At 39.9% G+C, this 14,831-nt stretch overlaps 1 protein-coding gene across 3 annotated transcripts in view; it reads right to left on the reverse strand.

Annotated features, from left to right (window-relative positions):
• RAPGEF5 (Rap guanine nucleotide exchange factor 5) overlaps nt 1-14,831 on the reverse strand; it is a 95,688-nt gene that overhangs the window by 26,657 nt on the left and 54,200 nt on the right. For 2 of the 3 annotated variants that reach the window (XM_031052521.2, XM_031052522.2), the window contains exons 4-10: nt 13,543-13,621; nt 11,779-11,923; nt 9,804-9,901; nt 9,024-9,054; nt 8,028-8,106; nt 3,930-4,079; nt 1,188-1,285 (exon numbers count right to left, since the gene is read on the reverse strand). In XM_031052521.2, the coding sequence (XP_030908381.1) occupies nt 1,188-1,285; nt 3,930-4,079; nt 8,028-8,106; nt 9,024-9,054; nt 9,804-9,901; nt 11,779-11,923; nt 13,543-13,621 (680 nt within the window). The remainder of the gene's footprint in view (nt 1-1,187; nt 1,286-3,929; nt 4,080-8,027; nt 8,107-9,023; nt 9,055-9,803; nt 9,902-11,778; nt 11,924-13,542; nt 13,622-14,831) is intronic. The other variant, XM_034065544.1, reaches the window with a different exon arrangement.

Raw genomic sequence — 14,831 nt, forward strand, 5'->3', positions numbered from 1 at the left:
GTGTTAAGGATCATTTGACATTTCCTTTATTTTATTGAATTTTCAAAAGTTTGCATTTCTCTTGCCTTTTTTTTTTTTGATTTTTACCTTGTTAGGCTAAAACTTGGCACATGAACCATCTGCCATGATAAAAGAGTACTCTTACTAGTTAAGCCATTACTTTGATGCTATATGTCTGACAGTTACAACAAGATTTGTGAATTTTGTTATGTAACTAATGAAACTAGATTGGCTGTCACCCGTCTGTGCTGGAAACCTTCCCTTGATATCCTCATTTTTGGAGGTGGCTAGAATGCCAGAGATAATGGGGATGACAGATTACAATGATAGCAACATGTCAGCTCTTCAGGGCACATTGATCCAACAAAATGTAAATAGACATTTTTCATCCCTAGGATAAATGCACAGAATCTTGGTGGTACTGTCAACACAGAAGTCAACTGCAATACCATCCCTGCACTTTCCTTGGAACATCTGCATAACTAGCAGTAAACTATTGAAAGAGTAATTGTTTGAGTGCCTGACTGCTCCTGCCTCACTGAGGTTTTGGGAAATCATGATCAGAGAGAATATTCAATCCTGGTTTCTGAGGACAGCCCTCCCCAGCACCAGCGGGAGGATGGGAAGACAAGACAGACAGGAGGAAGGGAAGAGAACACAACACCAGTGATAAATGCCAGCCACAGACTGACCATGTGGCTGCCACAGCACTGGGGTTGCACTGATGTACAGTAATTTTGGTAGAACTCACACAACAACCATATTTACAAATAGTAATTCCATGGAGTTTGTCCATCACCTTGTATGATTATGTACTGGCCACTTTAAGTGTTACAAAGGCAAAAGGGAGATTTTGGGGGGGGGGGGGGGACGAAGGAAAAAAAGAAAAAAAAGTCACACAGGCCCTGAATAATCCTCATCCCATCCATTTCTGTACAAGCACAAGTCAGCTGTTCCAGGCTGATGTAGACTGAAAGATTTAAGCTGTACAGAACCTTTGGTCTACATGAAATTAGTAAATAAATTCCATTACTGTTGAATCAAATAAGTGCTGTTAATGCATGATACTTTTTATAGAGCTAAGCTCACTAAGCTTTACTAAGGAAGCAAAAAATAAATTCTGCATTGAAAAAGCCCTCTTGAATTAGACAAATAAAAACTGGGAGGTAAACAATACAGATTCTTACCAAAGAATCAGTCAGATCTTTCCTGTAGACAAACATACGACTGGATGACTCCAAAGATTTTGAGATAGCCAAGTCATTTGGCTGTAGCTCATGTTTTTCTGTAAAAACAGAAAATCAAACACAAAAGCTACAGACAAGGTGTAAAAGCTGTATAAGAGAAGAAAATTACAAATGTATTTGTGCAGCCACATCAAGTTTCTAAAATGTAACTACACATCAGATCCACTCCCTGTGGGGACCTGCATCTCCACACTATTTCAGGCACAATAAAGGAAAGATGTCTCTGATGCTGGACTAGAGCACAAAACCTTCCAGTGTCTGCTTTCAAAGTGTACTTCACATTGGATAGAACAGAAAGAAACCCTTGAACCATCCATTCTAACCTCCTATAAATTACAGAACATTCAATTTCAACCCAGTGTAGCTACTGTACATGTAGAGACTTTTGTTGGAACAAATTGTTTCGGCCTCCAGAGACTGAGCTGTTCTGTACCATTAGCAGACAAGAACAGGAGTGGAGATGTAGCCACACTCATTTGATGGGAGGAGAAGTTTAAAGGATCTCAGCACCATGAAATTCACCCCACAGAGCAGGGCTGAAGAGTCCTTTATAGTACAGTATTTACATAACTTCCTCTAGGCATAGAGTAAGTCAGTTAGGAAACACCTGAGTAAAAGAGCAGGACATACCAAACTGGTAGCAAAGAGAAAAGACTCCACTTCAGAGTAGTGGTTCAGTTCTGGGCAAGCTTGGATGCACCAGAGAAAGGTGTTGGGAAAAATAAAGCAAAAAGGTAAAGCAGAACACAGCTAAAATCTGCCCTAGGAAAACTGCCTCTTCCTTCAGGCTCCAAGACCTGACACATGAGATTTGATTACAGTGTCTGTATTATGGAGACCCAAAATCACTACAATCATGTTGACAGCTACCTTGGACTTCACATTACCCATGACAGAGGAGTAGGACCAGGAAGAGTCTGAGAGCCAAACACCATTTCAGACTGTTTTGCCTCTTATCTGTGTTCACACTGATACCAGATACATTTATGCTGGTAAATGTACTAGTATGCTTTTTTAAGGTAATTTTGAACAAAAAGAGCTTGCTTGTTCATTTCAGGAGTACAGTAAAAATTAATTCGCCAGTGCTCACACTGCTGCCCTCCAAGTGGATGGCAGATGACAGTTCTGAGTCATGCAAACACAACAAAAATACAAAGGAAAAGAGAGAAAAGCATGGCAGACTCATATATTATCGCTTGCCGCACAGGACAGACAATGATAAGAACAAAGATACTAAAACTGTGTTATCTCAAATTAATTCAGGCAATATGACTACCATTTTAAGGGTTACAGTGGTCATGAACAAATGACAATCCTATTGTACCTCTATTTTAATAATTATTTCTTATTGAACAGCCACGTGGCAACCACTTCTATTCTGTAGCTTTCTTGGGAATCAGTGTGGTCTAAAGATAATAGTGTGTTTCATTATTTATGAATTGTTGGTTTTCTTTAGCTAAGTAGGCATTTAGCACCAGATTTATTGCTACCAAAGTAAAACTTGCTCTGCTCTTGAACAGGAGCACAAGACCTGAAAAACAGCAGCAGCCCAGTGATTTTGCAATGCTGTAAAATGTACTGGAATGGGCACACACCACGGTAAAATGGGTATGTCTGTAAATGATGTTGCTCAGCTGGTCAGGACATCTACATGTAATGCTGCTCTGTGACTGCTCCGTGCCCAGCCTTTCCATAGCCAGAGCAGTGCACCATTTTCCTGCCACCCACACTGGTGCCCTGCAAAAAAATGGTTATTGAATTGAGCTCAGCGTGGGGGAGAAAAAATGTGACCTTCCACTTCTGAATCAAATAAATACACAGTAAAAGCCAGCATTTGTGTATAGTTAATTGACTAAGAAGTAGCAAAGGTGCATCCTTTGCCCCAGAGGATTGATACCAGCGTTATCTGAGAACACGGTCAAGTATTCTACACTCTTAGCCCCTTTTTGTAGATTCAGCTTCTCATTTCTATGTGCCTAGTTAAATTGCTTTCTTATATACTCTAAGAGCCAAAAGATACCATAATGAGCAAAACAATTTCAAACAGCTTGAGACCTTTTAGACATATAAGGAAATACCTGGGGGGTTGGCTGGTCCTTAGTATCAGCCTACGATCAGTCTAGTTTTCCTTGAAAAAGACAATAAGCCTTTCTGTTCAATGAGAAACACTAAAATAATATGCAAAAAATGTCAGTTGTAAGCAAAACTGCTTACAAAATATTGCTTAGATTGCTCTTAGTATCGCAACTGTGCAAATACATGTCTCCCTCCTTTCTGCTAGGAATATTCATTACCCATGTTGTAAATGAGTAAACAGACACACATATAGTATTTGCTATTCCCTTCATTTTTAAAGCAAACCATGCCTCATTGCCTTCGAAATTAATTTAAATATGAAAGTAGGAGATTTATGTGTGGGGAACAAATAAAATCTTGCAATAGTACTGGAGACTGAAAGTCCTTTGCACTCCCTTCCGAAAAAGGAGATGCCATACCCAATGGTACCCAAGAATGAGCTGTTGCCATGGAAACTACTCTCTCAGAAGCAGCTCCTCATTGTTCCCGTGGTCATCCAGCTGTGGGCCTGCAGAGGAACAGCTGCATCCTTGCACTAGAAAATGTCACCTCTCCCCTACACGATGCACTAAAAGGTGAGTAATCAGATGAAGGGGGTTTATTTACCACCAGAGAATGTGACTGCCACCAGCACCAGCTCTTCCTCCACATACTGGATCTTTTCTGCTACAATCTTCAGTATGTCTAGAGCTGAAGTGGATACTTGAGCTTTCACACTGATATAGGAGTGTTCTGTTATATACACACGGCAGAAAACTGCACAAAGGAAGAAAGACACATTCAGCATTAGACAGAGACATCTGACAGAGCCAGGAGAATCTTGCAGACCCAACCCTGGCAATGCCTCGGCTGCCTGGCTGCTGCAGCTCCTTACCCTGTTGGCATATTTTCTCCCTGCCTTTTAGGTTCAGATAAATCACCATCCTTTCAATACCTTTCATATCTACTGCAGAAATTCTTTTGGACCTCCACTTCCACCTGGAACAAGAACCACTCTCCCTGATTTTCAACATCCCCAATCTTCAACTGCTCCTGCTACCTTACCTGGATAGACATCTAAACTACTTTCATTGCCAGTGTATTTTAGCACCAGTAGAGGCTGCCCAAACAGCAATGCAATTAGTTCTGACAACTCTTTCCCTGAATCACTTGCAGCACATATAAAAGAAACTGGGTTGACGAAATTCTCTAGGTTCATCACTTCCACTGAAGAGCATGAATAGGTTAGGCTCTGGAAGGGAGATTCTCAGCAGCAATGCTATGGTCAGCTCAGATAGTACAGTTTCTGTTACAAAAAGGATGTACGCTCTCTCTGCTTGCCAGAATTTTGTGTTTACACCTTTTGCTTAGTTTGCTGTAGCCAGTTATTTGAAATACAGCTGACATAATGTCCTGGGTTGAACAGTGGCAGTCATTTTTTCTCTTTCTTAGTAGCTGGTGCAGTGCTGTGTTTTTGACTTGCAGCCTGGGAACAGCGCTGATAACACCGATGCTTTTAGTTACTGCTCAAATGTTTAGTCTGAACAAGGACTTTCTGCTCTGCCAGGGAGGAGGGGAAGCCGGGAGGAAGCAGAGACAGGACACCTGACCCAAAGTAGCCAAAGAGGTATTCCATACCACAGCACATCATGCCCAGGATGTAAACTGAGAGTTACCTGGAAGGGCTAGTTCTCTGCTGGGTCGGGCAAGGTATCAGTTGGGCTGGACTTCGGTGGGTGGTGAGCAGTTGTATTCTCTTCCCTTGTTATTTCCTTTATCATTATTATTACTGGTGGTAGCAGCAGTGGTTTGTGTTATACCTTAGTTACTGGGCTGTTCTTATCTCAACCCATGGGAGTTACATTCTTTTGATTTTCCTCCCTGTCCCTCCCGGAGAGGGGGCGGGGGGAGGGGAAGGAGAAAGAGGGGGAAGTGAGTGAGCTGGCTGCGTGGGTTACTGACTGCACTTAAACCACGACAGTTCTTTTTGGCAACCAGCGTGGGGCGGGAAGGGTTGAGATAATGACAGATCTGATCAGAGTGTGTCTAATCATATCTCTGATAAGCATTCATTGTTTTGAATTAATAGTCACTCATCACAATGCTGATTTATTGGCTCTCAAAGTTGTTGTTCCTGATCTCACAGTTTCAGTATGTCGTACCTTACAGCCAGTATTTGCTATGTTAGTGTTTATCAGGTGGGGGGCTTGCGCTAAGGTTCTTGTCTCATTGTACTTTATGATAATGACTTGTAATACAACAGAATCATTGATCCAGAAACTGATCTGGCTTATTTTCCCAGTGTGGTCACCACCTTTATACTTTGGGAGGTATATAATAGAAGTGCTTAGCAATTACACATCTTTTTTCTCCTTCTCCGGTGGTCAGCCTGTGAAGGAGACATTTTCTTATCCTCCCAGCCCGTCCCCACCCCCCAGACCATTTACAGCATCGTTTGAGAGTTCTGAAGGTTTTGAATGGCCTTTAAATACCCTTGGGACCTGCCTGCTGATTATGAAGGGGATCACCATGTTGGCACACATACAGAGTGTGTTTTATCCATGACCATTTTGTCTGATCTCAAAAGTTAAGCACAGTTAGGTTTGGGTCTTGTCTAGGGTTAGACAACAATATAGGAGGACCAAGAAGTTTTCCCCAAGGCTGGAGAGTCATGAATGGCAGGGTGTGCGGGACAATACGGGCGAGTACCTAGTCCACTGGGCCCCTCCAGTGCTTTGGAAGCGTCAGAGATGGAAGGCAGCTGTATGGAGTCCCCAGTGACAAGTTGCAGAAACTGCTGAAGGGGAAGGTGAATTATTTTGAGCCTGGTGGGCCCATGACACTTCAGGCATCAGGGCAGAGATGCAACATACAGATGGACTCATGATCAATGGGTGGACTTAACACTTTGCCCAGGTTATTCATGAGTGTGAACACTGCACACCGTCTCTCCTGCTCTGAAAGACTGTACAAGAGATGGAGCCCAACATCATATACTGAATGGACTCAGCAGCTTCCATGCACTAAGGAATGATCTCTCTCTGTCTGTCAGTGTGTGTGTGTATGTGTATACATGTATATATGTAAGAGCGATGGTATATTGAAAATGTGGGATCTGAGCATGATGTGAATGGTATGGAATAAGGGTGGATACTGTCCTGGGTTCAGCAGTAGCAGACATTTTTTTTCCTTCTTAGTAGCTGGTGCAGTGCTGTTTTTTTTTTACTTTCAGCCTGGGAACAATTCTGATAACACCGATGTTTTTAATCACTGCTCAAATGTTTCGTCTGACCAAGGACTTTCTGAGTCTCATGCTCTGCCAGGCAGGAGGGGAAGCTGGGAGGAAGCAGAGACAGGACACCTGACCCAAACTAGCCAAAGGGGTATTCCATACCACAGCATGTCATGCCTACTATATAAACTGGAGGCAGTTACCCTGAAGGGCTAGATCACTGCTCAGGTTGGGCTGGGTATTGATTGGCTGGTCGTGAGAGGTTCTATTCTCTTCCCTTGTTATTTTCCTTATCATTATTATGATTGGTGGCAGCAGCAGTGGTTTTGTGTTATACCTTAGTTACTGGGCTGTTCTTATCTCAACCCATGGGAGTTACATTCTTTTGATTCTCCTCCCCATCCCTCTGGGAGCAGGGGGAGGGAAGTAGGGGGGGAATGAGAGAGAGACTGCGCGGCTGATTGGGTTTAAACCATGACAAATAATTAAAAGGGAAGAAACAGGGCTGCAGACTTGCTTAAATATTTCAAAGATTAAATCTGATAGTAAGAATTGCCAGAACTTTTGACTTCATACTTACTTCAGTGCTTAATTAAACTTTAAATTTCTTTCTACTCTAGCACTTCTTACTACAATAAAGCTGCTACCATACAGGTATAAGACAAAAATTTTCTTCTCCAAAAGTGCTGGGTTTTAAATGACTTTCATTGATAGATGTATATAGCTCTGTGCTTGTCCTACAAATCTTCATGGCTTCAGGGCACTTTCATTAATGGAAACCATGCCAGAAGCAGTTAGGAACTCTATCCTCAGGAATACCTTTCTTTTTTGTATTGTACTAAAGAAGAAACGCAGATGATAAGGAAGAAAGAACTTAACATATGGCATTGGGGAAGAAAAGTAATTTGATTTTATAATGTTTTCTTAACCTGCCTATGCTTACAGACAGTAAATCAGACGCTCATCCTATGGCAGATTCTCTCTTCAGAATGGTTATAACTCATGAAAAGATAGAGACATCAAAATGCACACTAAATTACTAGGTAGGAAAATAAATTTTAAGAACACTGACAGGAATATTCAGACTCCATGTGCAGTGTGCAACACAGCTTGCTTACAGTGAGTTTGACTGAAATCTCCTCTGTCATTTGGAAGGGAATGATGACAGCGATGTTCATTTATATCCTTTGTTTAACATGGATATGGATATTTGACAGCTGGATGGGCTGCCAGCACTCTTGGGAAGCACACAGTCCAACTACAGGGCTGCTGGAAGAACCAGACAGGGCAAAACCCCCTTGAAAAACTTCATTGTCAAACCCCTGCAGAGTAGGAAGCAGGAAGCTAACTCTACACAGGCAAATCTTCTTCTGTAGCCTTAAGGTGCTGTTCAGAAGTTGTATGGTAGTTAAAAAAAATTACATTATAGGCAGCCCTTGAGAAACAATTGCCCTGTTTTGGAGTTTTTTCTCCACTCTTTCAATCATACTTACTTTCTTCTATTTCATTTATGGTTCCTCTGTGCTGCAGCCAGTTCTCCTTTAGACTGAACTGGTGGAAAAATGTTTTATTCTGTAAGGGAGTTGGAAAAAAAAAGAAATAACATTGACTCTTTGCATCCCTGCCCTTTACAAAGTCATAATTCACAGAACACAGTATTCAGCCTATATGTCTGTCCTAAAAGGTTTCTGTGTAGGACATCTACCCACCCTTTCTTGGATCAGTAAACTGGGAGTTGCCTTACTATATCATGGCCAAGGTGGGATTTTGTTTTGGAGGAAGCAGGACACGCCAAGGCTAAGCAGCAGGCATAATTCAAGGTTCTCTGTAGTAATGTTCAAAGCCCATTTCTTATATACATCTACATACATTTTCTATGTACCAATCAGCCTATTTAGCAATTTCACTGCAATCTCATGTTCTGCCTTCCACACTTCTGCAGCAACATTTTAAGCTTATTACACACTTCAGCTTCAGCCCTGTAAATTTTATGAGCACAGCAAGTCACTTCTGTTCAATTCGTACATCAAATTTCTCCTTTTGCATTTTATCCCTCCAATTAAATAGACAGATTTATGTCCCTCTCTTTCTTTCTCTTTCCCTGTCACAACAAATCCCCCCTACTCTGTCTACTTGATATCCATGTCAATGCCTATGCTCAGCCTGGTTTGTCCAGATTGCTACATCTCTCCAGCCCAGTAGGGAACTCAGTCCCAGGCCTCTCCTGAATTCTGACATCTCAGAGCATCATGTTAAGATGCTAAAATGTCATAGGTTAGCTCACATAGCTGATATCCAGGCTCCAATGGCAGGAAATAAACACTCCTTATGCAATATTGCGGGTCTAACCTCACTGATGTATCCTGTCATATTTTTGGCCACCTGACATTTTCAGTGGAGAAGCCAAGAAAAGAAAGGGAAGTGGGCAGAGGGAAAGAAAGTGCGATAGTATGTTATTTTTCAACCACCAACAATCAGGTTTGCATTACCTTTCGGTGAGGTGAATACTCATCTACAGTGCTGAAATAAAAAGGAAAAGCCAGATTGTTATCTCCAGCCAAAGCTTAGGAAAATTAAGTTATAGCTATTATAAACATCAGAAAACTTTTATTATTAAATAGTCACCACAGACTGGCTGCAGAGCTCCTTCAGGAAAAGCAAGGGTGTCTGGCTTAGCCAGAAAACTTTTCTGTGATTTGCACAATGGATGTAGTGATGAGCAATGCTGCCAACCTGTGAGCTGCTGGAGAACATGGATGCAGCTCAGGCGCTTTGAGTAACCAGTCAGGGTCACCCTCAGGGACATCCACTTCCCCAGTTCCACACCATGGAAATGAACTCCATTTGTTTGCAAAAATTGCCAAGGAAGTACCTTTTACAAAATGCACCACTGTTAGTAAAATAATAACCCCAAGATGACTATTGCAAGAGATTTGCTTCTCAGTACCACAGACTGCAGAGAGAAAATGAGAATGAAGGTACCATCTCAAGTCACAGACTCAACTTCGGAGGGAAATTTTGCTATCTTTTCCTCAAAGTATCACTCTACTTGCAAGTCATCCCAACCAAAATGGATAGAAGTGACTGTTCAAACACACACCACCCAACAAACATCAGAGAAGACTGAATAATCTAGCTTTAGTTTAAAGAAGAGATTGTTTGTAAAAATGAATATAGTACTAGCTTTACTGAATTATAGCAAGATGACAACAAAAATAAATTACACTCTAAGTAAAAGGAGACTTGATCACAAATATAATCATACTCACTGACGACGATGCACTCCCAGAATCTTCTGAAATTCTTTCAGGTCCTTCTCAAGAATCGGATATTCATACACATCATCTAACACATTCCTGTATATTGTCTACAAAATAAAACAGTATCTGTAAACATCTGATAATTCAAACATAAATTTAAGACACCACATCAGCAGTATAAATCAATACAGCCACTAGCTTGCTAAAGCTAATTTCATCACTATATTTACACAAGGGCTATGTAGACAGAATTTTCCTGTTAAAATTTTTAGACTGATCCATATTCAGCTTCCCTTTGGAGAAACAATCTTTATAAGATCACCAAGCAAGAAGGCAAAATGTTAACACTTTTGACTACACACACAAAGATTTAAAACAACACTTGTGGCTGTTACACAAAATCTAGGTTAGGTCAGAAGAAAACATTCTGAACCTTGAGAACAGACTACACCATGATCACCTATCCAAAAGTATAACAAACAGGTTAATTTCATTAAGACTTCCAAAACTGAGAATTTTCTCCTTCACTTTTTCTCATGTTTGCATGCATTTTAAATTCTGTTGCTGTCTCTCAGAAACAACTAACAATATAATCCTAGTTGTAAGCCAATAACCAAATAAATAAACTCTACTTATTTTAGGGGGAGGTATTGGCTGAATGCCATGAATCAGGAACCTCACTCAAACATGAAAGGCACTACCCCAGACAAAAGGTAAATAAACTGAGTAAGTTTTTATGACTGAAATTGTAGGAAGTATTTTCTCTGTACTTTTTCAGAACCTGTGCATAGAGCCTTCTCCTTCCCTTCCAAGAATATGAGGATCATATGTATGAGCTGAATCATCCGGTTTGTTTGATCCAATTAACGCGCCTACATTCATAAAGTTCAGCATGAATGATTCTGGCTTACAATCCTACATACTGGTTTTGCACATCTAACTTCAACTACCATTAACATTACTGCTGCTAAATATTGTACAGAAGCTTCAAGCAGAGAAACTGTGTGACAATACACATGTCCAGAAAAGACAAGCCCCATAACCTTAACTGATGGCTGGAATGATGTCCACTTTCCAGTATAACACTAGTGCCAAATAGCAAAAATCCAAATGTCTCTGCTTCCATATGCAGTGTGTCCTACTCCAAAACCAAAACAATACCTAAAAAAAATGAAGCTCAAGACTTTCTCCAAATTCAGTTCAATATTTTATCCCTTTGTCTTGAATGAAAGATTGAAAAGAACAGTTTCAGACAAAGAATCTCACTAGGAAAGGTGGAAGATCCTGCATAGGCTCCTCAAACACTTTCGTCTTCCAAGCAGCAAGGGGAAAGCAAACAACAAAAAAAACAACCAAAAAACCCCAACCAGGTGGATCCTGGGTCAGCGATGACATGGCTATTTGCAAATTTACAGCAGAATCATAAAACCCTCTGGAGCTCATTCAGAAAGATCAGAAAATCCTCTCTATGAAGTAAATACATATTTTCATTTATTAAAAATACATAAAGCTTTGCTCCTCTTCGTGTACACCTGACAAACACTGTGGAATAGCATTACACTCCTCAAAGTAGCATCTCTTACAAGGACCTCAAAACTTCCTCTTCATCCACAATCCTCTGCGTGCTGACTGTAGCCCCTCTTTTGGCAGACACAATCAGTGTGTCCAAGGAACCTCCACATCTTTGTAGTTTTATTTCTTACCTTCACTCTCTAACTTTTCCAATTTTCTAGAAAGCATGGAGTTCTGTAAGTTTCATATCTGAAAGCAATGTTTTTGACATTGAGTGTATTGACACTAAAGGTCTTCTGTTCAAACTGACTATCTGTAAGGCATTCAAGGAAGACACAGGTAAATAATTTCATATTCTAGATTTTGTGTATAAAATTTAAGTATGAAAAATTATAGATTTGGCTGTTGCAACTTTTTAGACACAGTATGTTAATTAAACAGTGCTGAAATGCACCATAAAGTATTTCATTACCTTTAAAAATTGTTTTAAATGCTCATCTTCATGCAACCAGTCTTTGTAGAGAGAAGTCCACTGTGACACCAAATGCAAGACTTTTCGTTTCCTACAGGACACATCAGAGTCATCTTCTTTACCTTGGTGGTTCTTAGCACAATAGGTACAGCAGGTTAAGGAACAAATAATAAGGTCTCACTGAAAGTTAAGAATTAAGTGGTAAAAAGACTTTGGAATCATCTCACTTGCTAATGAAAGATCTTGTTGTTTTTATTTTTTTTTCCCACATTGCTCAGTTTAAAATGTTTTATCTTATCTGAAAATTTAGGAGTTTCATCAACTTTTTTGAATTAAATTCTCAGTAATAGAAATGTCAGTTCATCTTCTGTGCCAACAGGATTTTTCTCCTTTATAGATTAGAGAGGAGAGCCTAAAAAAGTAAAATCAATTCAACAGGAAGTATGCAATGTTGAGTCATATCTTTTCTGCAGAACTGGGAATGAACCTTTGTCCTGATAACATGAATGTCTGTGGGAAGGAGAGAATCGTTAACAACAAAAATCCCAGGCAGAGGAAGTCAATCTCTTTTTCCCTGCACAAGTTGTATTATCTGAAGAAATTACACTATTAAAATAATTTAAAGGAAGAAGTGAAAGAATCCGTTTCTATCATTGTTCTCTATTCACAAAGCAGTAGCACCAAATGACAGAAGATACCCACTTTGTACATTGTTCCTGTCCCTTTGCTATTCTTTCTTTTATTAGGTCAAAAGATGATGTTTTCACTACAAAAGGTAAAGCTGAAAAAAGAAAAGAAAAAAAAGGTAAACTCATTTTATAGCTACAAGTTCATTCAAACAATGCTCCACAGTGTATGGAAGTAATTGAAAATACAAGAAAAAAAATCTTTTATCTCAGAATGATTAAGATACTGCATCACATGATAAAAGGAGCTGAGATTGTAAAAAACTTATTCTCCATTTTTTTTCTTCACATATTCTGAAATGTATTACACAAATATAGGCATTCTAAGAATTAACATATATGTCTTGATAAGTTTTAACCCTACTTTCAATGTTACTCTTTAACAGTAACAAGAGTTTATCTTTAAACAAATACAGCAGACACAAGATTGCATTGTTGCTATAAGTTAGGTGTCTCTTTCAATACATTTTTCAAGCATTCTTGTGAAGTTAAGTATGCACATACACAAATGTGTGTGTTTTGGATGCAGGTTTATTCAGAGGCACCTTTAGCTTTGTATGTTTCCTCGTATCTAACACAAAACAGTTTTACAGCAATTTAATCTCACCACCTCTTGTGGTGGTGACATCAATATGGGAAGAGGTCCTTCTGTTCCTTTCCTTCCTCCTTAGGTACCTGAAAACTGTCCAGTTTATAGTTTCTTTTTTTTCCAGTAAAACAATCCCAATTCTTTCAATTTGTATTTGTAGGTCTTTTTCTCTAGGATACTGGTAATTCCAATTGCTCTCCTGAAATGCCTCCTGTTCATGCATTTCTTGGGGTTTGATGCCAAAAACTCAGGTGCAGTCCAACTTCTAAGCATGTCACAGTAAATACTTGACAATTGTTCTCTTTTCTCACCACTTTTACACACAACCTCAAAAATAATGAAATAGGTTGTATTTCAATAACATCAACATTCAAAGAACAAAACTAAGTATCCCAGGCATGCAATTTACATTTGATGTAAGGTTTGACAATAGATAAGCCTAGTTCTAAGCATGTGACCCATTAATGCAACATTTAGTAAAAAGGATATTGCCTCAGAAGTGCCTGGCACAAGTCATCGGTTGTCATGAAGACTGTGTACGTGAGAAGGAAGTCGTCCAGGAGAGTTTCTGCACAGGAAGACAAAAAAGCCCAAGGGACAGTACATTAGTGAGGGGAAGAACAGAGTATCTACTCTTGTTAGCATGCCTGGCAGCGATAAGACACCCCTTTCTTCCTCTCCCCAAAAAACCAAAAAAGTCCAGAGCATACAGAATACCTCAAACTTCAAGTTTCAAACAATCAGCAGTATGTTACCACTGGAGAGATCAGATCCTTGATTTAACAAGCACATCCCCTCTTCTCAAAGAGCCAACAAGCACAACTATGCACACAGTAATCCACAGTTTGGGAATCAGAGTCCAGAGAAAGAGTCCTTATCACAAACACCTCTTGGCTCTGCTGCATGCAAAGCAACTTTGCCACCAAGTTGCTCTGGAAATTCAGAAGAAAAGCTTTTAGTAATAGGAAAGAGAGAAAACTGTGATAGCCATAGGCTGTGATTAACATCTACACACAGTAGCTCAGAACCATGAAATAAATAGACTGAAATCTTTAGCTGGTTATCTTATGGGAATCACTATTATGCACTGATAAACCTTCTTTAAGATTTATTTAATTACATTATGGGAGGTGTTTTCATCCACCTGGTTTCTATCAGTGTTATAAAAATGGGCTGAAGATATTAATGAACAGACCATTGTAACTCATTGCAATTGTAGCACCTCAGGTTGCCAGGAGAAACAGCACTGTCAATTTGGAACCCTGTGTAACTTTCTCCTTCCTCATTCCTTTGCTACACCAGTTTTGGGATTTTCCCAAATCTTTACTGCACATAGCAGGAGGCTGGAAGACTAGGTTTGCTCTAGGATGAAGGGCTCAGGTAATTTTACAGTGATCTTAACAACCCAGTGGCAGAGCAGAAATAAGACAGACTTCTCCTGGAGGTGTGCAGTAAAATTATGCGGGCCAACCACCAGAGACTGCACCAAAGGAAAATTTGTCTAAATACAGGGTTTGGGGTGTTTACCTCCTGTGAGGAGGGTCAACCACCAGGCCAGGCTGCTTAGACAGACTGCAAAATCTCCAACATCAGGTATATTCAGGAATTGCCTGGTTAAAGCTCTGAGCATCTTGATCTTAATAGACCTGTTTTGAGCAGAGTTTGGACCAGATGCCTTCACAGATCCCTTCCAAGGAAATTATTCTACAATTCTTGAACAAGTTTGCTTCCAATTTTATTAAACTATTCACGTATGATGTATGATCTAGGAATGAATT

Source organism: Melopsittacus undulatus, chromosome 1 (assembly GCF_012275295.1).
Source record: "Melopsittacus undulatus isolate bMelUnd1 chromosome 1, bMelUnd1.mat.Z, whole genome shotgun sequence".
Classification (NCBI taxonomy): domain Eukaryota; kingdom Metazoa; phylum Chordata; class Aves; order Psittaciformes; family Psittaculidae; genus Melopsittacus; species Melopsittacus undulatus.